Source organism: Balaenoptera borealis (assembly GCF_965194805.1).
Source record: "Balaenoptera borealis genome assembly, chromosome: 3".
In the NCBI taxonomy this organism is placed as follows: domain Eukaryota; kingdom Metazoa; phylum Chordata; class Mammalia; order Artiodactyla; family Balaenopteridae; genus Balaenoptera; species Balaenoptera borealis.
The window spans coordinates 122775228-122798516 of record NC_138866.1 but is presented as its reverse complement, the minus strand read 5'-3'; the positions used below and the strand labels follow the sequence as shown (position 1 = coordinate 122798516).

Here is a 23289-nt window from a genome sequence, read left to right as displayed (position 1 = left end):
AGGGTCCTGCATACCAGGCACGACCAAGCCTCCCCAGTCATCTCCTCCTTCACACCAGACTCCCTGCTCCTTGTGATACAGCCTCCCACAGCCTGAGCCACGGCTCTCCAGCACTCTGCCCTATGTCTGTGTCCCTCCAGGCCTAGAAAAACCTTGTGTCTCCCTGCCAGCTTGGCCTGTCTCTGAGGTTGGCCCTGGGCCAGAGGCTGGAGGGTCTCCCCCAAACCCTGGCCAGCCGCAGGCACCCCACTGTCGCCCTCGATGCCCAGTTCCAAGCCCCCATCCCTCCATCAGCATCCCCGCCATGCCCTCATTAGCACAGCCGGCTGTCCCCGAGCCCCAGGCTTGCTGAGTTACAGCCCATCCATCCCTCCCAACGTCCTTGCCACTGCCACCGTGGGCCCATATTACGGCGTGCACATCTGCCAGACTGTGGCCGCCACCACTGCCACCGTTTCCAGGGAGACAGACTCGGTTTATGACATTATCAAAAAGTCCAGCCCCTCCCTCCCCCTCCCAACTCTGAGCCCCACCTCCCTTTATGGGGACGAAGATTTGGGCTGTACATATCACTGCATGTCTTACCTGCAGATTCTAATGTGCCTGAATACATTGCTGCTGCGGAGGACACCACAACCAAAAGCACGCAGCCAGCATGTGCTAATAGGTGCATTAAGGCCTCACTCTGGCTACCCTGGCCACCCTCCCTGCCACACCCAATGCCACTGGAGAGTCCCCAGCCCACCCCTCGCCCATGCACCCCCTGTTTCCCTCTAAGCCCTAAAGCAGAATCTGCTCACAGTAGAGGCGGACTGGGGATGGGTCACCAACCCAGGGCTTTGAGGGAAGGAAGGTAGAGAGCTGGCCCTGACTGAGCCCCCAACTTGGGGGCCCCAACATAACAGACCCTTTACACATCAGCCACCAAGTCCTTCTCCCAGGAGCCCCACAAGCAGCTGGTGTTAAGAGGAGAAAACCGAGCATCTAAGGTCACACAGCCGTGGAAGCTGGGATTCGAACCCAGAACCGGGGACTGCAAAGCTCCTTCCGCCACAGTCCTGGCCCCCCAAGGCCTGAGGGTTAAAAGCGGACATGTTATAAGCATTTTACATGTTTACATGTAATAATTTAAGCCTCACAATGACCCCATGAGGCCGGCACTACAAATACACCCATTTTACAGACAGGACACTGAGGCAGAGCCAAGGCCACATGGCTTACAGGTGGAGGAGCCAGGATGCAAAGCCAGGCAGGCTGGCCCCAGAGCCCAGCTCTTAAGGGGTCTCCTCAGAGCAGCGTTCTAGCCTGACCAGGTGAGGTGTTCCCACCACCCCGGGAAGACTCAGCCCCTTCCCTGCACCCACCCCACAGAGATGGGCCTTGTCACCGAGATAACACTAGAGGAGCGAAGCCCAGGCGCTGGGCCTGACACATTGTAAGGGTTCACCCCAGCCTTCCCCAACTCCCAGTCTTAATCACAGGGGAATCATGAGGAGCAAATGTTCAAGATTTACTCATCCATCAAGGGCCAGGCAAGTGGTACATGGCAACATCATCATCATCATTATTATTATTATTGTCATTGCTATCATCACAGCGGAGGTTTGACCCCATCATTGTGGGCTTTCTGACCTCACGCCCCACAGGAGGGCACACACTCCCTCTCTCCATGACCCCGGGACACCGAGGGTGCTTCACTAACTCTCTAGGCCTGTTACAACTGTATTCATTTCCAAGGGCTGCTGTCAAAATTACCACGAACTTGGTGACCTAACAGAAATTTATTCTCTCACAGTTCCAAACTGGTTTCGCTGGGCCAAAATCAAGGTGTCAGGAGGGCTGATTCTCTCCAAAGGCTGTAGGGGAGAATCCATTCCTGGCCTCTTCCAGGTGGCGTCCAGCATTCCTTGGCTTGTGGCCACATCACTCCAATCTCTGCCTGTGCAGTCACATAGCCTTCCCCTCTTTGTAGTCAAACCTCCCTCTGCCTCCCCCTTAGAAGGACATTAGTGATTGCATTTGGGGCCCACCCAGACAATCCAGAATAATCTCCCATCTCAAAATCCTTAATTTAATCACATCTGCAAAGACTTTTTCCATATAAGGTAATTTTCACAGGTTTTAGGGATTAGGATATGGACATCCTCGGGAGCCATTATTTAGCCTACCACAGTCACCAAATACCCAACTCAACACCCCTCCTGGACAACTAACAGGTGCATCAAGCTTCACATGATCACAGCTGAGTGCCTTACTTTACCCCAAGCCTGATCCTGCCAAAGTCCCCATTTCAAAAGTAGTTGAACCCCCATCTGCCCAGCTGTCGCGGCCAAAAACCACGGGGTCAACTCTTAGTTCCTCCCTTTCTCTCCCCCGGAATAGGTGATCCACCGTCAGCAAGTCTCATTGGTTTTCCCTTCAAAACTGACCCAGGATCTGACCATTTCTTGCCACCCGCACAGCCACCACCTGGTCCAGACACCATCCCTCTCTCCTGGATTACTGCAAGAGCCTCCTCCCTGCGCACCTGCTTCCACAGTGACCTCAGCACAGCAGCCAGAGGGACCCTTAAAACCCAAGTCAAGGTATCACTCTGTCAAAACCCTGCAGTGGCTCCCGACCCACTCAGAGCAAAAACTTCACAACAGTCTGCAGGTTCTGGCCCCATTTGCTCTCAGACGTCAAGTCCCACCCCTCTCTCTCTCCCTCCCCACTGTCCTGCCACTCAGGCCTCCTCCCTGTTCCTCACACAGGCCAGGCATGCTTCCAACCTGGGGGCCCTTGTTCCCTGGCCTTGAATGCTCTCCCCAGGTATCCATGTGGTTCCCTCACCTCCTTCAGGTCTTTACCTAAAGTCGTCTTCTCAATGGAGCACTCCCGCCGCTGACATTTCCTTTTTTCCTCCGCCTTGATTTATTTTTTTTCTCCTTGACATGATCACGATCTAACACGATACTTATCTTGCTTATGCATCTTGTTTAATGTCTGTCTCCTCTGCTAGAATGTAAGCTCCATGGAGACAGCCTCCTAGGTCCAAAAAGTGCCTAGAATGTAGGTGCTCAATAACTATTCGTATTCATTCACTCCACAGATAATTATGGAACCAGGCACTGAGGAGATACTGGGACCCAGTGGTGAACCAGACGCAGCCCCTGACAAGGACCATCCAGGGTATCAAACACAGAGACAGGGAAGCACAGAGTGCTGTGGGAGTTCAGAGGAGGGAGAGACTAACTCAGCCCAGAGAGTTGGGGAAGACTGTACTTCAGAGGGTTTTGCAGAATACATAGGAGTTCACTGGCTGGATGAGGAGACAGCTTTCTACCTGGCAGGAGGAACAGCTGGTACAAAAACAGGGAACAAAATAGTAAGACCTGTTCTTGGGACAAGGGAGCAGGCAGGATGTGAGGCTAAAGGGGTCAAGCAAGGGCCAGGTTCGAAGGACCATGGAGAGTAGGCCAAGGGAGTTGAACTTTTCCCTGTGAGCAATGGTAGGGACTGAAGGGAAGTGTGTGGCAGGTGTGGATGTCTGCAGGCTCCCCTACCGCAGATGACCAGCAAGCAGCCTAGATGTGGGGAGAGGCAGGGGTACAGGGCCCACCTACCAGGTGCCAGGGGAAGGAGTAGGAAATTCCCTCAAACTGTGGCCTCAGCCAGGAAGCAGCTCAAGCCACAGTGACATTATGGGGCCCCAGTGTGCCCAGGACTGTGCTGGGAGGAGACCTTGGGGAAAATTAAAGCCAACAGTTTACAACAAATTCTAGACTGTGCAGCTTCGATGCAGCCAGGGGACAGGAGAGCAGGGATGGCATTATGGACTGAATTGTATCCCTCAAAGTTCACACGCTGAATCCCTAATCCCCAGCATGACTGTATTTGGAGTAAAGAAATAACTAAGGTTAGAGGAGGTCATAGAGTGAAGCCTTAATCCAATATGATTAGTGCCCTTATAAGAAGAGACACCAGAAATACCTCTCTCACCCTCTCTCCCTCTCTCCACGCCCCCCTCCTCACTCCCTCTGCCATGTGAGCACACATCGAGAAGGTAGCCATTGCAAGCCACAGAGATTACTCTCACCAGAATCTGACTGTGCTGGCATCCTGGTCTCGGACTTCCAGCCTCCAGAACTGTGAGAAAATTAATTTCTGTTGTTTAAGCCACCTAGCCTATGTTATAGCCATGCAGTATTTTGTTACAGCAGTCAAGCAGACCAAGACAAATGTCAAAGTCAAGGAGAGCTTCCTGGAGGAGACAAGGTTTGGGGCCATCCTAGGGCTTGAAGACAGCTCAGATCCTGGCTGGCTGGCCCTGTGGTCACACAGCAGACCTCAGCCAAGGCCCTCCTTCATCTGGCCTGCAAAGTCTCAGCAGCTTCTTTGGGGTTTAATTCCTCTGCTGAGGAGCACAGAGATAGTTGCAGGATTGATGGAACTTTGCATCTTCCATAAAGTATAGCCAGACCCCTCGAGACAGGGGTAGGAAGTTGGAATGTTATGGTTCCTGAGCACCGGATACCCGTGTCCCCCTTCTGCCACCATGAAAGGTAACTCAGCCTGGCCCGAGCCAACCAGGAGTCAACGTGCAAGGGCCTCCCCCCAACTCAGGTTCCCACCCCTAAGGGGGCTGCCTGCACGTGGAGACCTGGGCTGGGCTCTGAATGACAGAAATGATCAAGATATGCAGAGAAAGAAAGAAGGTCTATAAATAAATATACATTTTTATAAAACATGTTTAATTAAAGTGGATTAAAATTAATTTGCTTTAAGAAAATTAGAAGTGCCCTAGAGGATTTCAGAAGCAGGGCAAGAGACCCTGAATCTAGAGGCTCCTTAGAAGGGCCTGGGAGTGGGATAAGGGGTGGGGGGGGCGCCCATTCCCTGCTCATGGTGTCCTCTGAAGGAGGTGGCTCCCATTTACACAGCATTCTGTACACCTCAAGGTGTGATCCCATGGGATGGCAGGCACGTTCAGCCTCACTTTGCCAGGGAAACTAAAGCCCAGAAAGGGCAGTGATTTGCCCAAGGTCACACAGCACAACTGTGGCAGGGCTCAGTGGGAAGCCGCTGGTCCTTTCTGCCAGCCCTGGGCATTTAGTTCATGCTCAGCACTCCAAAAGCCCCTCACCCCACATACAGGCCCCCTCCCCGACCTGAGCTGCTGCCCCCCAGGATCCTCCCATCTGCAGGGCGGGGACTCTTGCTCTGTGACAATCTGGCTCCTCTGAGGCCTGGCACAAGGAAGGTGGAGGGAAGCAGCCCGGGGGTTGGGGACAGGAGGCAGAAAGGGAAAGGACCTGAAATCAACAAGCATTCCAGAATTTTAAGCAGTTTTTGGAGGAAAACAGGAGCAGGTTCAGCTGTAGCAATTTGCTCCAGGGGAAAATTATGTTCCCGTGCTCTATTATACAGAACAGAAGGAACATTTGGTGGGTTGAATACTTGTTAATTTATTTCTCTGTTTGTTAATGGGCCTGACGCATGCGCGTGCTCGTGTACACACACACCCCAGGCGTCAGCACGAGATGAGGCCCGGCTCCCCGAGTTTTCCTGCCACCTTCCTATGAAGTATCACTCCTGTCCTTGCTCCCTCCTCTCAACGCCGACGCCAGGGGTCTAGAGGGAGGAAGTGTGCAGTTCAGGGACTGAAGTGAGGTAAGAGCCCCTCAGTTTCCTCATCTGAAAAATGGACTTGGCAGTGAGATGACCCAACGTGTTTGACCTTGGAACGAGTATAAAGAGACGCAAGAAGTCATTTTGAGAGTGTCTAGAGACACGCAGTAGGTCCCCACAGGGCCTGAGGGAACGATGCTCCGCTGGACAGCTCATCGGCACCTCACACCCAGCAAGTCCAAATGCGGATTGTCACGCTTCTGCCTGGCCCAGAATCCTATCTCGGAAGTGGGGCCACTCAGGCCAAGCTGACCTCCCCCGACCTGGACTCTCAGCCTTCCCCCAGCACGGCCCATCTCCAGCATCTCCCCTTCCATCCACTTCTCACCATCCCGAGGCCACTCTCCTCCCCGCTGTGACCCCATGTCTCCCCTCCAGATCCAGCACCCACCTCCCCACCAGGCTCCTTGCTTGCTTTCTTTTTTTTTTTTTTTTTTAATTATTAGCACATTTAATTATTATTTATTTTTATTTATTTATTTTTTTGGCTGTGTTGGGTCTTCGTTTCTGTGCGAGGGCTTCCTCTAGCTGCGGCAAGCGGGGGCCACTCCTCATCGCGGTGCGTGGGCCTCTCACTATCGTGGCCTCTCTTGTTGCGGAGCACAGGCTCCAGACGCGCAGGCTCAGTAGTTGTGGCTCACGGGCCTAGTTGCTCCGCGGTATGTGGGATCTTCCCAGACCAGGGCTCAAACCCGTGTCCCCTGCATTGGCAGGCAGATTCTCAACCACTGCGCCACCAGGGAAGCCCCCAGGCTCTCTGCTTTCCCTGCCACTGGCTCTAATCCATTCTCTCCCCATGGTGGCCAGAACAGAATTTGAAAAGCACAAATCAGATCCTGTCACTCTCCTGCTTAGCGCTCTCCAGAGCTTCCCCCACCCCCCAGTGCTCCGAATAAAACCTGCTCCTGGTAGGGCCTCCCCTCTCCCTCCTTCCCTGTCCACCAGCGTGCTGTCTTCCTCCTGGTCTTCACACACACCCAGCTCTTTCCCATCTCCAGGCCTTAGTCTTGCTCTTCAGGCACCTGGAATGCCATTTCTTCTCAGACTTGAGGTCACCTCTTCAGAAAGTCCTGCCTGGATTCCTCCCCCTCCAAAGCCACTCAGCCCACCCCAGCCACTCCCTGTTTCATGGCCCTGTTTACTTCCCTCCCAAAATCATCACAGTCTGACACTACTGAAATTATTTGAGGTTTGGCTCACTGCCATTCCCACAAGAATGGAAACCATCTGAGGGCAGGTGGAGCATGTGTAACTTTCCTCTATCCACAGAACCTAGAAATAGCACCTGGTACTTAGGAGGTATTTTATAAACACTTGAATGAATGAATGAATGAATGAACAGACAGGTCAGCTCTAAGCCAGAGGGGTTAGTGAGAAGGGGGCCAGGGTTCCCTGTCCCCATTGTCTTCTGCCCCAGCCTCTGAAGGGTGTCAGCACCTCTTCAACTGAGAAAAGGGAATGGTTAGGGATGAAGTTTGTGGAGCAGCACCTATGATCTGGGACCTTTTCTCTAAACAATTTCATGAAGCAGTTACAGACCTGAGACTCAGGCCTGAGTCCTGGCCCCGCCACTCTATGCAACTTGTTTGACCTCTCTGAGCCTCAGTTTCCTCATCTGCATAATGGGGTAATAACAGGACCCATCTCCTAGGACTGTTCTGTGGGTGAATGAGATCTTGTTTTCAAAAATATGAGACGAGGTATTTCCCTGGCAGTGCAGTGGTTAAGAATCCGCCTGCCAATGCAGGGGACACGGGTTCAAGCCCTGGTCCGGGAAGATCCCACATGCCGCGGAGCAACTAAGCCCATGCACCACAACTACTGAGCCTGCGCTCTAGAGTCCGTGAGCGGGAACTACTGAAGCCCCCGTGCCACAACTACTGAAGCCCTCGCGCCTAGAGCCTGTGCTCCACAACAAGAGAAGCCACCGCAACGAGAAGCCCGGGCACCACAACGAAGAGTAGGTCCCGCTCGCCGCAACTAGAGAAAGCCCACGCGCAGCAACGAAGACCCAATGCAGCCAAAATTAATTAATTAATTAATTAAAATAAATAAATTTTTTTAAAAATATATGAGACGATGATGATGATAAAAAGATCCCATCTCTTACAGATGAGGAAGCAGGAAAGGTTATGGGTGCTGTCTGGGTCCCATAGTTGGAAAGTGGGGAGCTAGGACTAAATGCAGACTTGCCCCCAGAAATCAGGGCTCTTGCCCCTGTGCTGGTCACCCCACCCCCACTGGCTGGGAGTGGGGAGTGGAGCACAGGAGGCCTGTCTGTCATTTGTGCCTCGGTGGTTGTGTTCCTTTATGTTCCCCACGTGAACTGGCTTAGCCTCCCGTTCCCCCAGGTTCAGCACAAAGACACTTTAGGAGGCTGGGAGTGCTGGCCAAGGAGAACAATGTGGCTCCCACCCCACCCCCCATGCCTGAGGCTAGGGAGCTGGGGAAGAGGCAGTGGCCCAAGCCCTGGACAGGTAAACTGAGGCAGCCTGAGAGCAAGTCTGTGCAGAGACTCCCCAGGATGGTCTAAGGTGGAGGAATGGGCAGCCCTGAGACTCAGAAATTCTGAGAAGAGTTGGCCCACACAGCAGGGGAGGAGGAATACCACTTAGCAAGCACAGCCCTGTCGTGTCCCCCCCCCCCCCCCCCCCGCCAAGGGCACAGAGCAGGGGGAGGCGGCAGGACTCCAAAGGCCCTGGGGTGGGGTTCTAAGGCCAGACTCGGGGCACACGCACTCCCACTTAGACTGGCTTCTGGGGTTGGAAGGTCATCACTGAAGGTCCAGAGGCCTAGAGGTAAGGCCGCCCTAGCAGAGACCCTGCTCAGGTCCAGCAAATAAGGGACGCCGCTGCGAAGAGCCAAGGTGCCTTCCGCTTGCAGCCCACGCACATTAAGAATTATTCCTCTCGCCAGCAAACAATTTGTTACAATATCCATCGCACACTTTTCCTAGTTGGGTGCCCTCCCATACATCCTGGATTAATCCCGGAAGTCACTCCATTCATTTAGGACACGCCTGAGTGTGCCTCCTCTTTTATTAGGGAAATTTTTCATTGTTTTGAAGTACTCATAGGTTTTAATTTGGGGCTGAGATTTTAAAGCCTCCTTCAGTGGCTAAGACACATGAGTAGGCTTGTGGCTGGAAAGATTACCTCTGTCCTCAGATCTGGAAGGGCCTGGCAGGGGCCACCAGACCCTCTAGAGGAGGGGAGCAGAGCACCTCCTCTCCAGGGAGCCAGGGACTGCCGACCTCAGTGCTGTGTGGCATTGGGGCACACCCTCGACCTCTCTGAGCCTCCCCAAGAGAGGCAAAGTCAAGGAAGACTGCATATTTGGGTGTCCCTCTACTGAGTCCACCCAGAGAAATCTGGGAGATCATCACCTCTAAAACACACAGCCCTGGGCAGTAGTGTGGGGCCACTGAAAAAGCTAAAAGTTTGGAGTTCGTCAACTATACCCCAATAAAAATTTTAAAATAAAATAAAATAAAAGTTTGAAGTTCAGATCTGAAATGACCTGGGGCAGGTGAGTCATCAGCCTCTCTGAGCCTAGCTTCCACCTCCTCAGGATGAGCTAAGTGCCACCCCCTCTCTGGGTTTTTGTGCAAGCCCAAGTTCAGAGCAAGTCTGACTCAGGGCCTGGCACACAGTGGGTGCTCAATAAGAATTACTCTCCTGGCCCTCCCAACCCACCACAGACCCCTCCCACTTCTCCATCTCTCAGTCTTGTGGTCCTCAAGAAGCCAGACCCCCTGGTTCCTTAATCCAGGCTTGAGGCTGCCCTCAGGCTGCGGCACCTCCAGCCAGAGCCTCTCCGCAGGCCCATCTTGCCAGTCTGGGTATCTGCCACCAACCTCCTCCCAGGCCTTGCAAGAGGCCTCCATACCCCCCACCCGAGGCCCCGGGGCCTGGGGAGTTCTGTCTGTACACAGTAAACCCCTGCCCCCCCGCCACAGGCCCCATCCCATGCCAGGCTCTGTGCTGGGATTCAGGCTGCATGTTTGCTGTCCCCCTGCCCTAAATCAAGAGACAGCTGTCCCACTCCCAATTTCTAGTCCCCCACCACCACCAGGGGTCCGGGGCTGGGACTTCTCTGGGCTCTGACTGCAACCCCCTCCCACCCCCCACTCCCCACCCCCATTACCATCCCCTTCCTGGTCTTTGCTCACCCAACCAGGCCTGCCCTCTCTACATTCCTCCCTGCCCCACCTCCTTCCCCAAATCTTCCTGGACACTAAGGTCCAGCTTCCTCCAGGAAGCCCTCCCTGACTTCTCCAGCCCTCATCTCCTTCCCTTTCCTGTACTCCCAGCATTTCTCCTCAGTCCCGATAAGTTCACGTTGCTACTCAAGAGCAGGAACTATGTCACCTACTCATTTCGTGGCCACCAAGCCCAGTACCACTGGGTACTCAGGAAGGATGGGCTCATTAAATGATTCAGAGGGAAGGGTGTAGAAGACTCTCACTGATGGAGTACACACCTCTGTGAATAGGTCTCATCATGCCCATTGAGCTGATGGAGAAACTGAAGTTAAGAGAAGTGAAGCACCTACCACAGCAACAGGGCTGGCATGTGAACCAGCCCCACCAAATGGTGCTGTTAAGACACAGTCCAGGAAATTCCCTGGTGGTCCAGTGGTTAGGACTCTGCGCTTTCACTGCCAAGGGTGTGGGTTCCATCCCTGGTCAGGGAACTAAGATCCCACAAGCCGCATGGTGCGGCCAAAAAAAAGACACAGTCCACAAATCCACATTCCACTGACATGACCCACCAGCCCTGCAATTCACACACACTATCCCGTGTGACCCTCACCACCTCAGCTCCACTGTTATCTGTGCCACCCAGGAGGAAACTGGGATCCAGAGAGGCGGGGTCACTTCTCAAGGCCACACAAACTGTTAAGTGGCAGCACTGGAACTTGAATCCGAAGTCTCTCCGTTCCCAACCTGGTCAGAGGGCCTATCAAGACCCCCCTCACGGGGTCTGTAGACCAGCCTTCGCACCCTGGTGCCCTCCCCTCCCCAGGCTGCTGGATGGCCCTCCCTGTCCCCAACCAGCACATCACCTGCTCCCAATTATCGGCCCAACCCCAGGACTCCAGGGAGAACTTGCACGGTTGATCGACCTTTTGGAGGGGCCTGGCTCTCACGGTTCTGGGTATTTACACAGACAGCCTTGCTGCGGTGGCTCCCGGAAAGTAGGACATGTCGGGGGAGGGTAGGAAGGCAGGTGCAGACTGAAAACACTCCCGCCATCCTCCACACCACCTGGACAGCGGAGCCACCCGTGGCACGGTCTCCTCGAATGACCTTAACAAGTCCTGGGGGCAGACCCTGTGGGGACTGGGGTAAAGGCCTGGACTGCCCACTGAGGGAAAGGCCTTGGCCAATGTCCCCTCCAACTCCTCTCTGCTCAGTGACCTGGAAGACCTCGGGGGACATGGGAAGAGAAGCCCCTTTTTAGCAAGAACACCTCTCTGCGTCTAGGGGTCACTTTACGTCACTGCTCCCTCATCTGTAAGTGGGGTTCAGGAAATAGAGGCCTCCACATTCTAGACATTCAGGGAAACTAGGCTGGCTTATCCCAGCAGGATCTGAGGATGCAGCTCTCCTGGGACACCCAGCAGACATTCAGCTCCAAGCAGGACAGATCTGGTCTCCCAGGAAACCAGCTGTGTAGCACTGAGTAGGGGTGCCAAGCTGAAAGGCAGGTGGACACACCCACCAAACAGCTACAAAACCACACCCAGGATGTTACCACGGAGCCCGGGGTCTCAGAAGCCAAGAGGTGCTGCCCCCTATGCAAACTGTCTGCTCCTGAGCACAAGGTCAGGCCATGTTCACCATTACAGACTGTCAACACCACACCCCAGCCTCCTCCCAACTCTATCCTGGCCTGAGTGGAAGAGGACAGGGGGTTCACAGTAGAAGGCACCAGTGTGTGGGGTTCAGGCTAGAGCCAGAGGGGCGTAAGGGCTGCAGGGGGTGGAGGTAAGGACAGTTTCCCCCTCTTTGCCCTCCCCATGCCAATCCCCATCTCCACTGCTGAGCAGAAAGGAGCTGCCCACCCCCCATCACACACAACCATCATTCTCAAGGCTGGGGCACCCGTCTTCGGTGTCCCCCACCCTCTCATCTGCAGCTCAGGCTCCACTCTGTCTCTCTCCAAGCCCAGCTCAAGCACTTTCATTATTCAGAAGAGCCTCTTGATTGAAAAGGCCTCTAAGGCATCTCGCAAATAAGAATCCTTTAATTGGGAAGTTGTTAACTTCTCAAAGAAGAATTTTAATTTTGCTTCCCCACCATCTCCTCTCCCCGAAACCTATGAAAACTATGGACTAAAAACAAAGACTAACAAAGCCAAACACCCCAGGCACCCTGTCCCCAACTGCACAGTGCCCAAGGCGGCAGAGGCAGAAGTGGCAGCTGCCCCCCCAACTTGCACAGATCCCCCCCGGACCCCCACCTAAGACTGTGCGAAGGCCTTGACCTCTCCCTTCGGGCATGCCTGCTCCATACCACCCTCACCATCCACACAAAGGCTGAGGGGTTAATAGGATGACAGGGCACCCAGACAGGGCAGGGACTGCGTCTGTTGGGTTCCCAGAGCCAGACTCTCGAGGCACATCGCCCCATAACCTCCTCTGCTGTCCTCTATCACACTGTCCTGTAGCTGATGACTTTAAATTATATTTATTGAGCATTTGCTATGTGCCAGACATTGCTCTAAGCCCTTATGTGCACCAACCGACTTAATCCATACAAGGTCAATGCTATTATTATTCCCAATTTACTGATGAAGAGACTGAGGCCCAGAGAGCTTAAGTAAATGGCCTAAATTTACACCATTAGTGAGAGGCAGAGCTGGGACTGGATTCCAGGCAGTCTGACCCCAGAGTGGGCATAACCTAAAGTGCCACCTTCACCCGCCCGCCCCCCTCCATGGCCTGTGCACTCCTTGAGGACCAGGGCCATGACCATCTCATCTCTGGGTTCCTGGGGACAGCACAGAGTCTAGCAAACAGCCCGCACTTAAGAAATGCCTGCAAAAGGAAAGCACTTTCCCAGTGGTTCTCTCCTTCGAGCCTCACCAGAGGCCTGTGACAAAAACAAGCAGGAAAGATGGTCCCTGGTTCACAGTCAAGGTAGACTGAGGCTCAGAAGTGAAAGCAACTGCCCCAGGTCACCCAGCTAGTGGGTGCAGAGGCCAGGGAGTTCCTCCTCCAGCGCCGACTGTGCGTACCTGCCTTCCACCCTGAGTGTACAGGGACTGGGTTGTTACCGTCACACACCAGGTACCATGTTCCTGGGCCCCAATTAAAACCCCGGCCTGAAACAAACACCAGGAAGCCCTGGGGTAGGAATCTCCTCTCTCCATCCCTGACAGCTCAGGGCAGCCTCAACACCACCTTGTATACCTCAAGGCATGAAATGCTCACCACCACCAGGGCTGCCTGGTCCACTGTTCACTGCTCTGGAAATCCCAGGCTAGTTGCATGCTGTTACCAGTTGAGTTTTGCCCCTCACATTTATATGTTGAGTTTCTAAACCCCAGTACCTCAGAATGTGAGCTTATCTGGAAATGGGGTCATTGCAGGTGTAATTAACTAATTAGGATGAGGTCATACTGGAGTAGGGTGGGTGTGGCCAACCAGTATGGCTGGTGTTCTGATAAGAAGGGAAATTTGGACATACACATACCCAGGGAGAACGCCATGTGAAGAGACACAGGGGGAAGATGACCATCTATAAGCCAAGGAGAAAAGCCTGGAATAGATCCTCCCTCACAGCCCTCAGAAGGAACCAACCCTGCTGACACCTTGATTTCAGACTTCTAGCCTCCAGAACTATGAGAAATAAGCCACCCAGTTTGTGGTTACAGAAGACCTAGGGAGGGTGAGCTGACAGCAGTTTCTCCAGGCTGGTAAATCTAGACAGCTTGTCTGTAAGCCTTGGGTAACAGGCCCACCCATGGGCAAGGAGCCCCCATGGGCTGGATCCCTAAGCAGTAAGGCCCAGATTCCTCCTCTACATGCTCTTGTCCAGGCTCTGAGGCTTTATTTTTTATCTTTTTTTTTAAAAAATAAATTTATTTATTTATTTATTTGTGTAGTTATTTATTTATTTATTTCTGGCTGTGTTGGGTCTTCACTGTGGTGAGCGGGCTTTTCATTGCAGTGGTTTCTCTTTGTTGCGGAGCACGGGCTCTAGGCACACGGGCTCAGTAGTTGTGGCTCACGGGCTCTAGAGCGCAGGCTCAGTAGTTGTGGCGCACGGGCTTAGTTGCTCCGCGGCATGTGGGATCTTCCCGTACCAGGGCTCGAACCCGTGTCCCCTGCACTGGCAGGTGGATTCTTAACCACTGCACCACCAGGGAAGCCCCCAGGGTCTGAGGCTTTACACACACCCTTCCCCCCGCACCCCTACCCTTCGTCAGACTGCTGACAACTCCTTCATTTACATGCCCACCCCAGCCTCTGCCCTCAGCTGCAGCCGTACAAACCCACAGTCTGTGCATCCCCTCCACGTGGATACTGGCATCTCAAACGTACCACTTCCAAACAGGACTCTTCCTTTCCCTTCCAAATTCATCCTTGGCCCCCTGAGCTCAGCTCAGTCAAAGGCTCTACCAGCCACCCCGTTCTCAGGCTCTGACCCCTCACAGCCCACAGTCCATCCTTCAGTACCCCTTCAGTCTCCTACCCTCAGCCACTCCTCCCCACCCAGGCCCAGTCCACCAGCTCTCTCCGGACTGATGCTGGGGCCTCTGCATGGGCCTACCAGCTTCTACTCTTCCCGCCGACCCACAACCCCCTCCCCAGTCTTTTCCCCATGAGGCTGTGAAAGGGAGCCTGTGAGCCATGAATAACCTCCATTCACACTCTCTAACAAGAGGTCCCGCAAGCCCATTTCTCAGCCCTTCTTACCCACCGGCTGCTCCCTGCTCAGAGCCTATCCAGACCTCCAGGGGTCTATTCCCTCTCCTCAGGTCTCTGCTCACAGGGCAGCTCACCTGAGAGGCCTTTTCCAGACCACCCTGCAGAGAACAGCTCTCCCGCATGCTCTCTCCCTTTTCCAGCCTTATTTTTCTCCACGGCTCTTATTATTCCCTAACCTTTATTATGAATTTACTTCTCTAGTCATTTTCTGTCTACTCTGTTAGAATTTAAGCTCTATGAGGGCAATGACCTGGTCTAACTTATTCACCTGTGAATGCCAGGCACATAGAACAGTGCCTAACACGCAGCAGGTGTTCGATAAGTATGTGTCGAATGATGAATGAGCCATGGAATGAATGAATGACTTCAGTAAGCATTTGTGCAGCACCTGGTATAAAGGGAACAGAGGGGCAAATCAGGCTAGGTCTGCCCTGAGGTCTGTGGGGAGAAAGACCCACGCCCATAGGTAATCCCGCCCAGCGTGTGAGCAGTGCTGGTGTGAACACACGTGCACGGGGAAATGAGGACTGGGAGGGGGCCACCAGATGGGCCCAGAGGTCAGGGAAGCTTCCTGGAAGAGACACCCCACCCCCAGCCTCCCTTCCTGGCTCTCCAAGGTCATGGGCCGCCTCCCACTCTCCACCAAGGGGAAGGAGGGAGGCCTGTCTGAGCAGCAGCACTGATTCAGAAGTCCGTAAGTGTTCAGAGCTGGTGTGTGTGTCCCTCCTGCACCGAGACCTGGGCAGGGCTCACCAGAGAGACAGGGGGGCTTGATTTCAACGCCATTGATCCCTCCAGGGAGTGAGAGGTCAAGGGCTGTGGCATCTGGGACCCCCAGCCTCATCTGCCTTTCCCCCACTCCACCAACCTGCCCCCTCCCCTCCGACCACAGGAGCAGCCAGAGGAGGCAGAAAAGAAAGACCTGAACTCCCTCCAGGGCTTTGCTGAGTCAAGTCTCAACTCCTCAGCAGGTCTCGAAGGCTCCCAGTGACCAGCCCTGCCCCACTCCTGGGCACCTCACTCCGCAAACACTCCAAAGTCCCCCACCTGTATACCTCTGCTTAGCCTGGGCCCTCCTCCTCCCCCAATCCTTTTCCACCCATCATAACTCTACATACATCATCTTGTTCATCCAGGCATTCTTTATGATGACACACCACGGGAAACAATCAGACCCTACCACAGAGAATTGGTTAAACATGCTACGGCACACACAGGCTGGAACATTACGCTGCCATTAAAAATCACATTACAGAAGAGTATTTAATGATGGGCAAATGATCTTAGTATAGTATTAAGTGCAAAAGGCAGGTTAGAAAACAGTAAGTGCAGTTTGATCCCAATTATGATATAAATATGTATTTTGTAAAAGACTGACAGGCAAAACACCCAAGTGCTCACATTTTCTATGGAGAAATGCAGGCTTTTTTATTATCAGAAAAACAGAACATTTTAAATGAATCCTACAGCCTTCCAGGCTCAGCTCAGGCAGCCCTCCTTCAGGGCTCTCCAGCCCCCCAGCTGAGAGGGGCCCCTGTTAGTTTCCCGTCTCCCTGCCCACTGAGCTTCCTGGTGCCTCACGCTGTCACCTAGCCAGCGGGGAGGCTGCTGCGGCCCCTAATAGGGGGGTGGGGGGCAGGGCCCAGCCACCGCCTCCCTGACGCCCCTGCCCCCAGTCCTCCCATCACCCCTGACTGCTTTGCAGATAACCCTGACCACATCCTCTCTCCCCATCTCCCAGCAGCAATTACAGGTTAAACTGGAGGGGCTAATTAGCTGTTCATTCCACCCGGGGCTGACTGATTAACAGGAATACTTTGATGGAGGTAACTGGACTTCAAAACGAGCCCTAGCGCCCAGGAAGGAAATCCAGCCGTCCGCTGCCTGCCACACCCCGCGGCTTCCTGAATGGGAGGACAGTGTCGGCTGAGCCGCAGCCGTACCACAACTGTCACCCAATCCTTCAGGAGAAGGGGTTGAGGCCCACTGCGCTGCTGAGCCGCGAGGTCTTCTCTCTCTGAAAAATGGGGTTAACATTCCAGTCCAGCCTGCTGCCCTGAGCCCTCCCCCGGTGCTCCTTCTGTGTAGCAAACTTTCTCAGGGGTCACAGAGGCCTGTCCAGAGCAAAGCATTGGCCGGGAAAAAGGGTGGAAGTCACCTGTTCAAAGTCACAGGCAAGGCAGCAACCCAGGCCCCCCTCCTTCCCCATCTACCACCTCTTTGGGACTTGCTGTAGTTCCTCCACATCCCCTCACGTGAGACACAGAGTGGGAAGGCCTGTCACCTCCCACCTTCTGGGTGTCCTGCTCCTTGTGATACAGTCCAAGAGGCCATCTACTCTGCTCACACGGAGCCAAAGTCACCTGGCCACCAGTGATTGTCACACGCACGCACCTGGGGCAGAGCCTCATCCTGCCTTGAAGGTGTCTGGATCCACACATTGACTCTGGCTTGGAGACCCATTAAATTCCACACGTTGGAGCCAGTGCCAGCCTCTTGACAGTTTCCTGGACCCTGATTGTCTCAGTCTACACGTTCCCACTCCCTCCTGACCTAGAGTCATGCACACATTTGGTCAACGATGGGACAGAACCAAGGACAGAGCCCTTCAGCTCACCATTAGAGACTTGCCATTCCACGCGGGAACCCATTAGCCGGCACGCCTGTGAAACCGTGTCACTCAGAAAAATGCCCCAGGCTTCTGAGCTGGCTGCCAGAGCCCTGCCATAGCAAAAGCAATACTGGGAGGTGGCCCAACCGAATCAAACCTCCTGGACTTGAATTCATGTGGGGATGGAAAGGTGGGAACACCCCCCGGAAAGACTGCCCCTCGATGGCCTTCCCACAGCCTCTCCCTTGAGGACACCACATCCACTCCCCATGGCCCACGCCAGCCCCGCTCTCCCAGCGGCCCAGAGCAGCTTCTTACCTCAGGTCGGGCAGGCGTTTGGGGAGTGCAGCTGCTGGGGGATCAGCCTGGTTTGACTCGGTCTCTCTCTTTGCCTGTGGGCACAGGAGCCTCAGGGCCTGTGGGAGCAGGAGGCTGTGGGAGAAGGAGATGAGCCGTCAGCCAGAGCGGAGCAGCAGAGAGCAGTTCTGGGGAGCAGCGGGGGCCATGCACACAGGGAGTCTGATCCCACCCGGCTGGGCAATAAACACTCACACATCTCACACACACACACACACACACACACACTCCCTCTTGCTGACACACTCACACTTGCACACTTGCACGTGCCCTCACTCATTGGCACACTTGTGCTTATACATATGCACACGCTCTCACATGTACACACACATGTACTTACTCTCTGACACACTCACATATCACTCACACACTGGCATTTACACACACGTACTCTCACTCACTGACACTCACATACACTCACATGCCACCATCTAGGGCAGGTGGGACTCTGGGAACGATGGGGCTTCTGGCAGCAGGCAGAGAGGGGGGTGTCTGAACATGCCTCCCCCACCCACTGGCTCTGTGACCTTGGGAAAGTCAAGTCCCTGAGCCTCACTTCCCTCATCCGTAAAATGGGGATACCGTCCCTCCCGTCAGGACTGCTGGGAAGATACAAGCAGACAAGGGATGCACGGCCTGGGGCTCAGTAGGTGCCCAGCCAACACCAGGGCCTGCCTTCCCCCCTAGCCTGGCTCCAGGAAGCAGGCCCCGGGGCTGGCCCCTGAGAGCAGGCACAGCAGAGCACCAGGGGTGCCTCTCCCTGGGCCTGAGCCCCAGCTTCCTGGTTCCCAAGGATGCCCTCTGCTCCCAGCCACCCACCTCCCCGCCTTCCTTCCCCAGCCTCTTCTAGTTCATTCCTTCACCAAACACTCTCCAAGGGCAGCTCGGGTCCCTGTCCCCCCACCCTCCATGAGTGGAGGAAGACACTAGGGAGTCCTGTCTCCTTGGCAAGGCCCCAAGACACAGGCCTGGGGCTGGAAGTCCGAGGAGGCAGGTCGACTCCCAGCTTCCTCACTTGCTGGCTGTGTGGCCCTGGGCCAAGCTTCCCCCTCTGAGCCTTAGTTTCCTCAGCCTCTCAGACCAAGACCCAAATCCCCCTCTCAGATAAAGACCTAAATCCCTTTCTGAGCTATTGTCAAGAGGTTCCAACCCCATCAGTGATTCTCTAAGCATGAGACACGTTGCTGGAGGTACATAAGGGGATTCTAGGTGGTATGTAGACAAACATTTTTATTTTCATAGGTGTGTGTTTATTTTTCTGTGTATTTTTTTTTTAAAATGACAAGTATATCACAGCTGTGATTTCATGGATGTGTGGTGTGGGAAGCGCTGGGTAATCCACCTTCAAACGTGAGTCAATGCAAAGACAAGGGTTAAGAAAACGCGAGTGCAGGTAGCACCCAGAGGTGGCCATAACCATGATGGTGAAAGGGAGACACAGAAAGTCGGCATCTAATAGGGTCTGGCTCCCAGCAGCCCTCACGAGGGTTAGCAGCTCCCTTCTTCCCTGACAGGCCAGGCCAGCCCCTCCTTTTCCTCTTAATTCCCCACATGGCACCATAAAACACAGGCCTAAGTCCCCGGGGGGACTCACAAGGCCTTCCAGATGGGATGGATGGACGCATGGATGGAGGGGGCTTGGAGGTGGTTGCCATAAAGTGGGCGGAAGATGGCAAAGGCCTCTGAGTCTCTCCCAAAGTCAACATTCCCTCAAGTCTAACATGCAAAGATGGAATTTCTAGCTACATGGTAGGTGAAGATGGAGGGACTCTCTAAAGGCAAGTCTTCTCGTTTCATGGGCTGTAAACTTCTCCTCCAAGAAAGAGGCAGAGAATTGGGCGGGTTTCAGGGTCCACCTTGGCTTTCCTCTCCTGACAACAGAGCCACAAGCAGTGTGGACCCAATAAGAGAGGCCTGCCTAGCCCCACAGTTCACCAGCCCCAAATTATGCCCCCTGCTGCCAGCAGGTCCCAAGGGTGCCTCCCAATGGCTGCCGATCCTGGAGGACAGGACAGGACAGGACATAGTGATGCTAGCCTGGGACAGAGGGGTAGCCGGAGGCTGGGCAGTTCCTCAGGACGGGGTCCTCCAAGCCAGGCCTATCCAGGCAGGGGTACCCTGAGTGGACGCCCAAGCTGGCTCCCAGTAGATTGGCACAAGTCAGCAAAGCCCAGGCCAACCCAGGCAGCCCTGTCCCGGGCAGGCCTCCAGACCACCTGGCTGGCAGCCCTGAGCCCATTTCCACCTGAGCTGGCAGGACAAACCATCCTCACAGCTCCTCTCCAAGCACCCAGCTGCCATGTTCCATGATAATGAATGGGCCTCCCGCTCCCTTCTTCCCAAACCTTCCTGAAGCTCCCACTCTCCACGGTGGCATCACAAGGAGTTGCTATGGAAATGCGACCACAGGCAGAGCATGACAATGATTTGGGGCAGGGGAGGAGACACAGTGGGAGCCGGGAGCTCTCCTGGACACAAGGCCTGCCTGTGTGCTGAGTCCTAGAAAGGACATGAAATCCCAGCTGCAGGCCTCACAGCCCAGGGTGGTGATGGGGACCATGGCAGAGGTGGGGGGGGGCGCTTCCAACCTGCCCTCCTGGCTCCTTACCCCCTCAGTGGAGCCCAGGGAGCCCTGGGAATCAAATGCCTGTGTCTTCAACAGAATTAACACATGCCCCGGGGAATGTGAGACTTCCACGGAAACAGCTACTTCAGGATGCTGCTAAAGTGACTTCAGTACTGTGGGGGGCTGGCACCAGTAGATGCTCAGCGAACACTGTGATCAAAGAGGATAGTACTGGCGTGTGTATATGCAAGTGTGTGTGTGTGTGTGTGTGTGTAAGAGAGAGAAACAGAGACATGTGCCTGGTCAACACAGTCACAGAATCACAGAGCTTGAAAGGCCCATTGTACAGATGGAGAGACTGAGGCCCAGTGAGGGTCAGGGTCAACCCAGCAAGTCAGCCAAAAAGTCAAGTCCAGAACCCAGGTCTCCTCTCCCCCAGACCTGAACCCTCTACCTAATACCCCTGGTTTTTCATTCATTCATTCTACTTTTGGTAAGCACCTACTATGTGCTTGGTGACTGGAATAAAGAGATGTGAAGGACACCGCCCCTGCCTACCAGAAGCTCAGAGAGGAGACAGGCCATCACAGTCAGGGGGAGGGGGCTGGGACAGAAGTCCAAAGGGCTGCAGGAGCCCAGGAAAGGTTACCTCAGAGATTTCGGTTATGTGCTTCTGAGCCGTACTTCAAAGAGACCCCGACTTGTCTCCCAACTGCTTCCTCAGCCCAAGGCCCCCTACAGTCCCCACGCAGAGGCCTGCAGTGTGGGGCAGTACTGAGCCCACCTGCCCTCACCTCCAGGAGGTCATGGGGTGTTCCCCATTAGCACCCCCAATCTCCAGAAATGAGGAACCATGAGAAAAGTACCTTGCTACACAGAAGGAGCTCAAAGAAAGTTGGTGCCCTGGTGCCCTTCTCCTCCCCCAGGCTCAGCATCCTCCTGCACTGTTCACTCTTTCCTTGTTCATTTTTGCTTTCCTAGGCACCTCCCATGAGCCAAGCATAGCACTGGGCCTGTGGTGGAGCAGAGAACAAGTGAGCCCTAGTCATCAGCCATGACACTCGTGGAATTCAAGTCCCCATCTCTGTCAGCAGCATGCAAATTCTCTCCTGTAGTGGGTTTTTTGGAGGGCGTAGTACTGAGACAGCAAGAGGGGACACCTTCCAGAGCTTGGCTTGGAAGACCTGCCAGCTCTGCTGTATCCCACATGGGCCACACCTCCCAGCAGCTGGTTCATATGCCCACAACCAATTTCACACAGGCGGAAACCAAGACCCTGAGAGGTGGCCAGGTGGACCCCAGGTTGCTCAGCACTGAGAAGGAAGAACAGGGAAAGAGCAGTGAGGACAGAAGGGAAAGGCCAGGTCCAGGGCTGTGGAAGTGGAGGAAGGAGCTGTCTGGGATGGCTTCCTGGTGGAGGAGAGATGGGGGTTAGCTCAGAGCCTTTCCTCAGCCTCCCAACAGGAAATGAGTTTCCGTGAGAAAGAGAACTGAGCCAGGGTCTGTTCTGCCAACCTATGTGACTTGGGGCTGCGCTGGCAGGCGGAGGATGAGGGGGGCATGTTCCCTAACAGCCACGGTCCCATCCCAACCCACTGAGGGCTGCCACAGCCGCCATCTCACATCCCTAATTACCGCTGCTCAATGGGGAACCAGCTGGGGATGGGAAAACAGTAGAGACACAGAAAGGGAGGGACAGAGCACATGAGAGACAGAGGCACGAAGAAAGAGCAACTGTCTCCCCAAAGCCAGAGGACAGAGAGAGAGGCAGAGAGATGAAATGGATGGGCAGATGGGGCCATCCCTCCCTCTCCCAGAGCCAGTGCTGTAGCTGCCAGGAGGAGTCCACAAACCAGGGCTTTGCAAAGATTTCTCAGCAATAAAATTCTTATTTGAAATGAAACCTTACGCAGTGGGGGAAGCCTTCTATGCCAGACATTAAATCCAGAAGCCATAAAGTGAAAATTTGATAAATCCGACTACATAAACACATAAAAACATCTGTACAGCAAAGACACTATAAACAAAGTTAAAAGGCAAGTGAGACACTGGAAGAAAATATCACTAATATACAAAGAGCCCCTACAAATCAATAAGAAAAAAAAGACAAAAGAAGAGAAAAATTGGCAGTGAATTAGAAATCCGTAGAGGAGGAACTAAATTGGCCAATAAACATATGAAAAGATGTTCTATCTCACTAGCAATCAGGGGAATGCAAATGAAAACAACACGATATCATTTTTTGCCCATCAGACTGGGAAAAATTAAAATGATTGATAACAACCAGTGCTGGCAAGGATGTGGGGAAATGAGCACTCATGGACCATCGGAAGGAGAGGGAATTGGCTCAACCTTTGGAAGGGTAATTTGGCAGTACTGAATAACGTTTTAAACCCACACACCCTACCACCTAGTAATCTCACGTCTAGGAGCTTCTCCTACAGAAATGATAGCATAGGCACTCACGTATAAATATTCTAGGATGTTCATAGCTGCATTGCTGGTAAGAGTAAAAAAGAAATGGCCTAAATGTTTATCAAGAAGGGAATGTTTAAACAGAATACAGCACATCCATACTATGGAACACTCCGCAGCCACGCAGCCCTTTGACAGAAGGAGGCACCTCTATGCATAACAATATGAAAAAAAATCAAGCTGTATAATGCTATTTCAGAAGGAACCCATTTTTATAAATAGCAGATTGTTGGTTTATGCCCCAAAAGGCTGGAGGATAATATCCAGACAGTACAGTGATTGCCTCTTAGGTGGGGGACGAGGGGGCTTTCATGGTCTCCATTGCCTACAAAATGTGTTATTGAATTTTCAATAAAGAGTTCATTTTTTTCTTTAAACCCTGCCGGGACCCCAATATAAAATGCAGATCTGAGCAGATCTGCTGTGGTTGAAATGGGAGGGGCCTATGCAGCCCCACCACCACCCCCATAGCCCCCAGGCCCCTTCAGGGACACCAGGGCTCTAGGACCAGTTTGAGAACCTCAGCTGGAGAATGTGGAGCCCATACCTTCACTCCCCCAAACCAAGGCCAGCGGGGCAGAGGGTGGCCCAAGTCACACAGGCAGTACAGACGGGTCGGGGCTAGAGGCCTCTGGCTCCTCGGCAGGGCTCTGGCCCTCCAGGGCTGGGG

At 53.8% G+C, this 23289-nt stretch overlaps 1 protein-coding gene across 1 annotated transcript in view; it reads right to left on the bottom strand.

Moving 5' to 3' along the window:
- The window catches only part of LOC309626389 (uncharacterized protein), a 123553-nt gene that overhangs the window by 80472 nt on the left and 19792 nt on the right, over positions 1–23289 (bottom strand). Inside the window, exon 3 of the mRNA XM_082387079.1 lies at positions 17540–17653. Coding sequence (XP_082243205.1) covers positions 17540–17653 — 114 coding nt within the window. The remainder of the gene's footprint in view (positions 1–17539; positions 17654–23289) is intronic.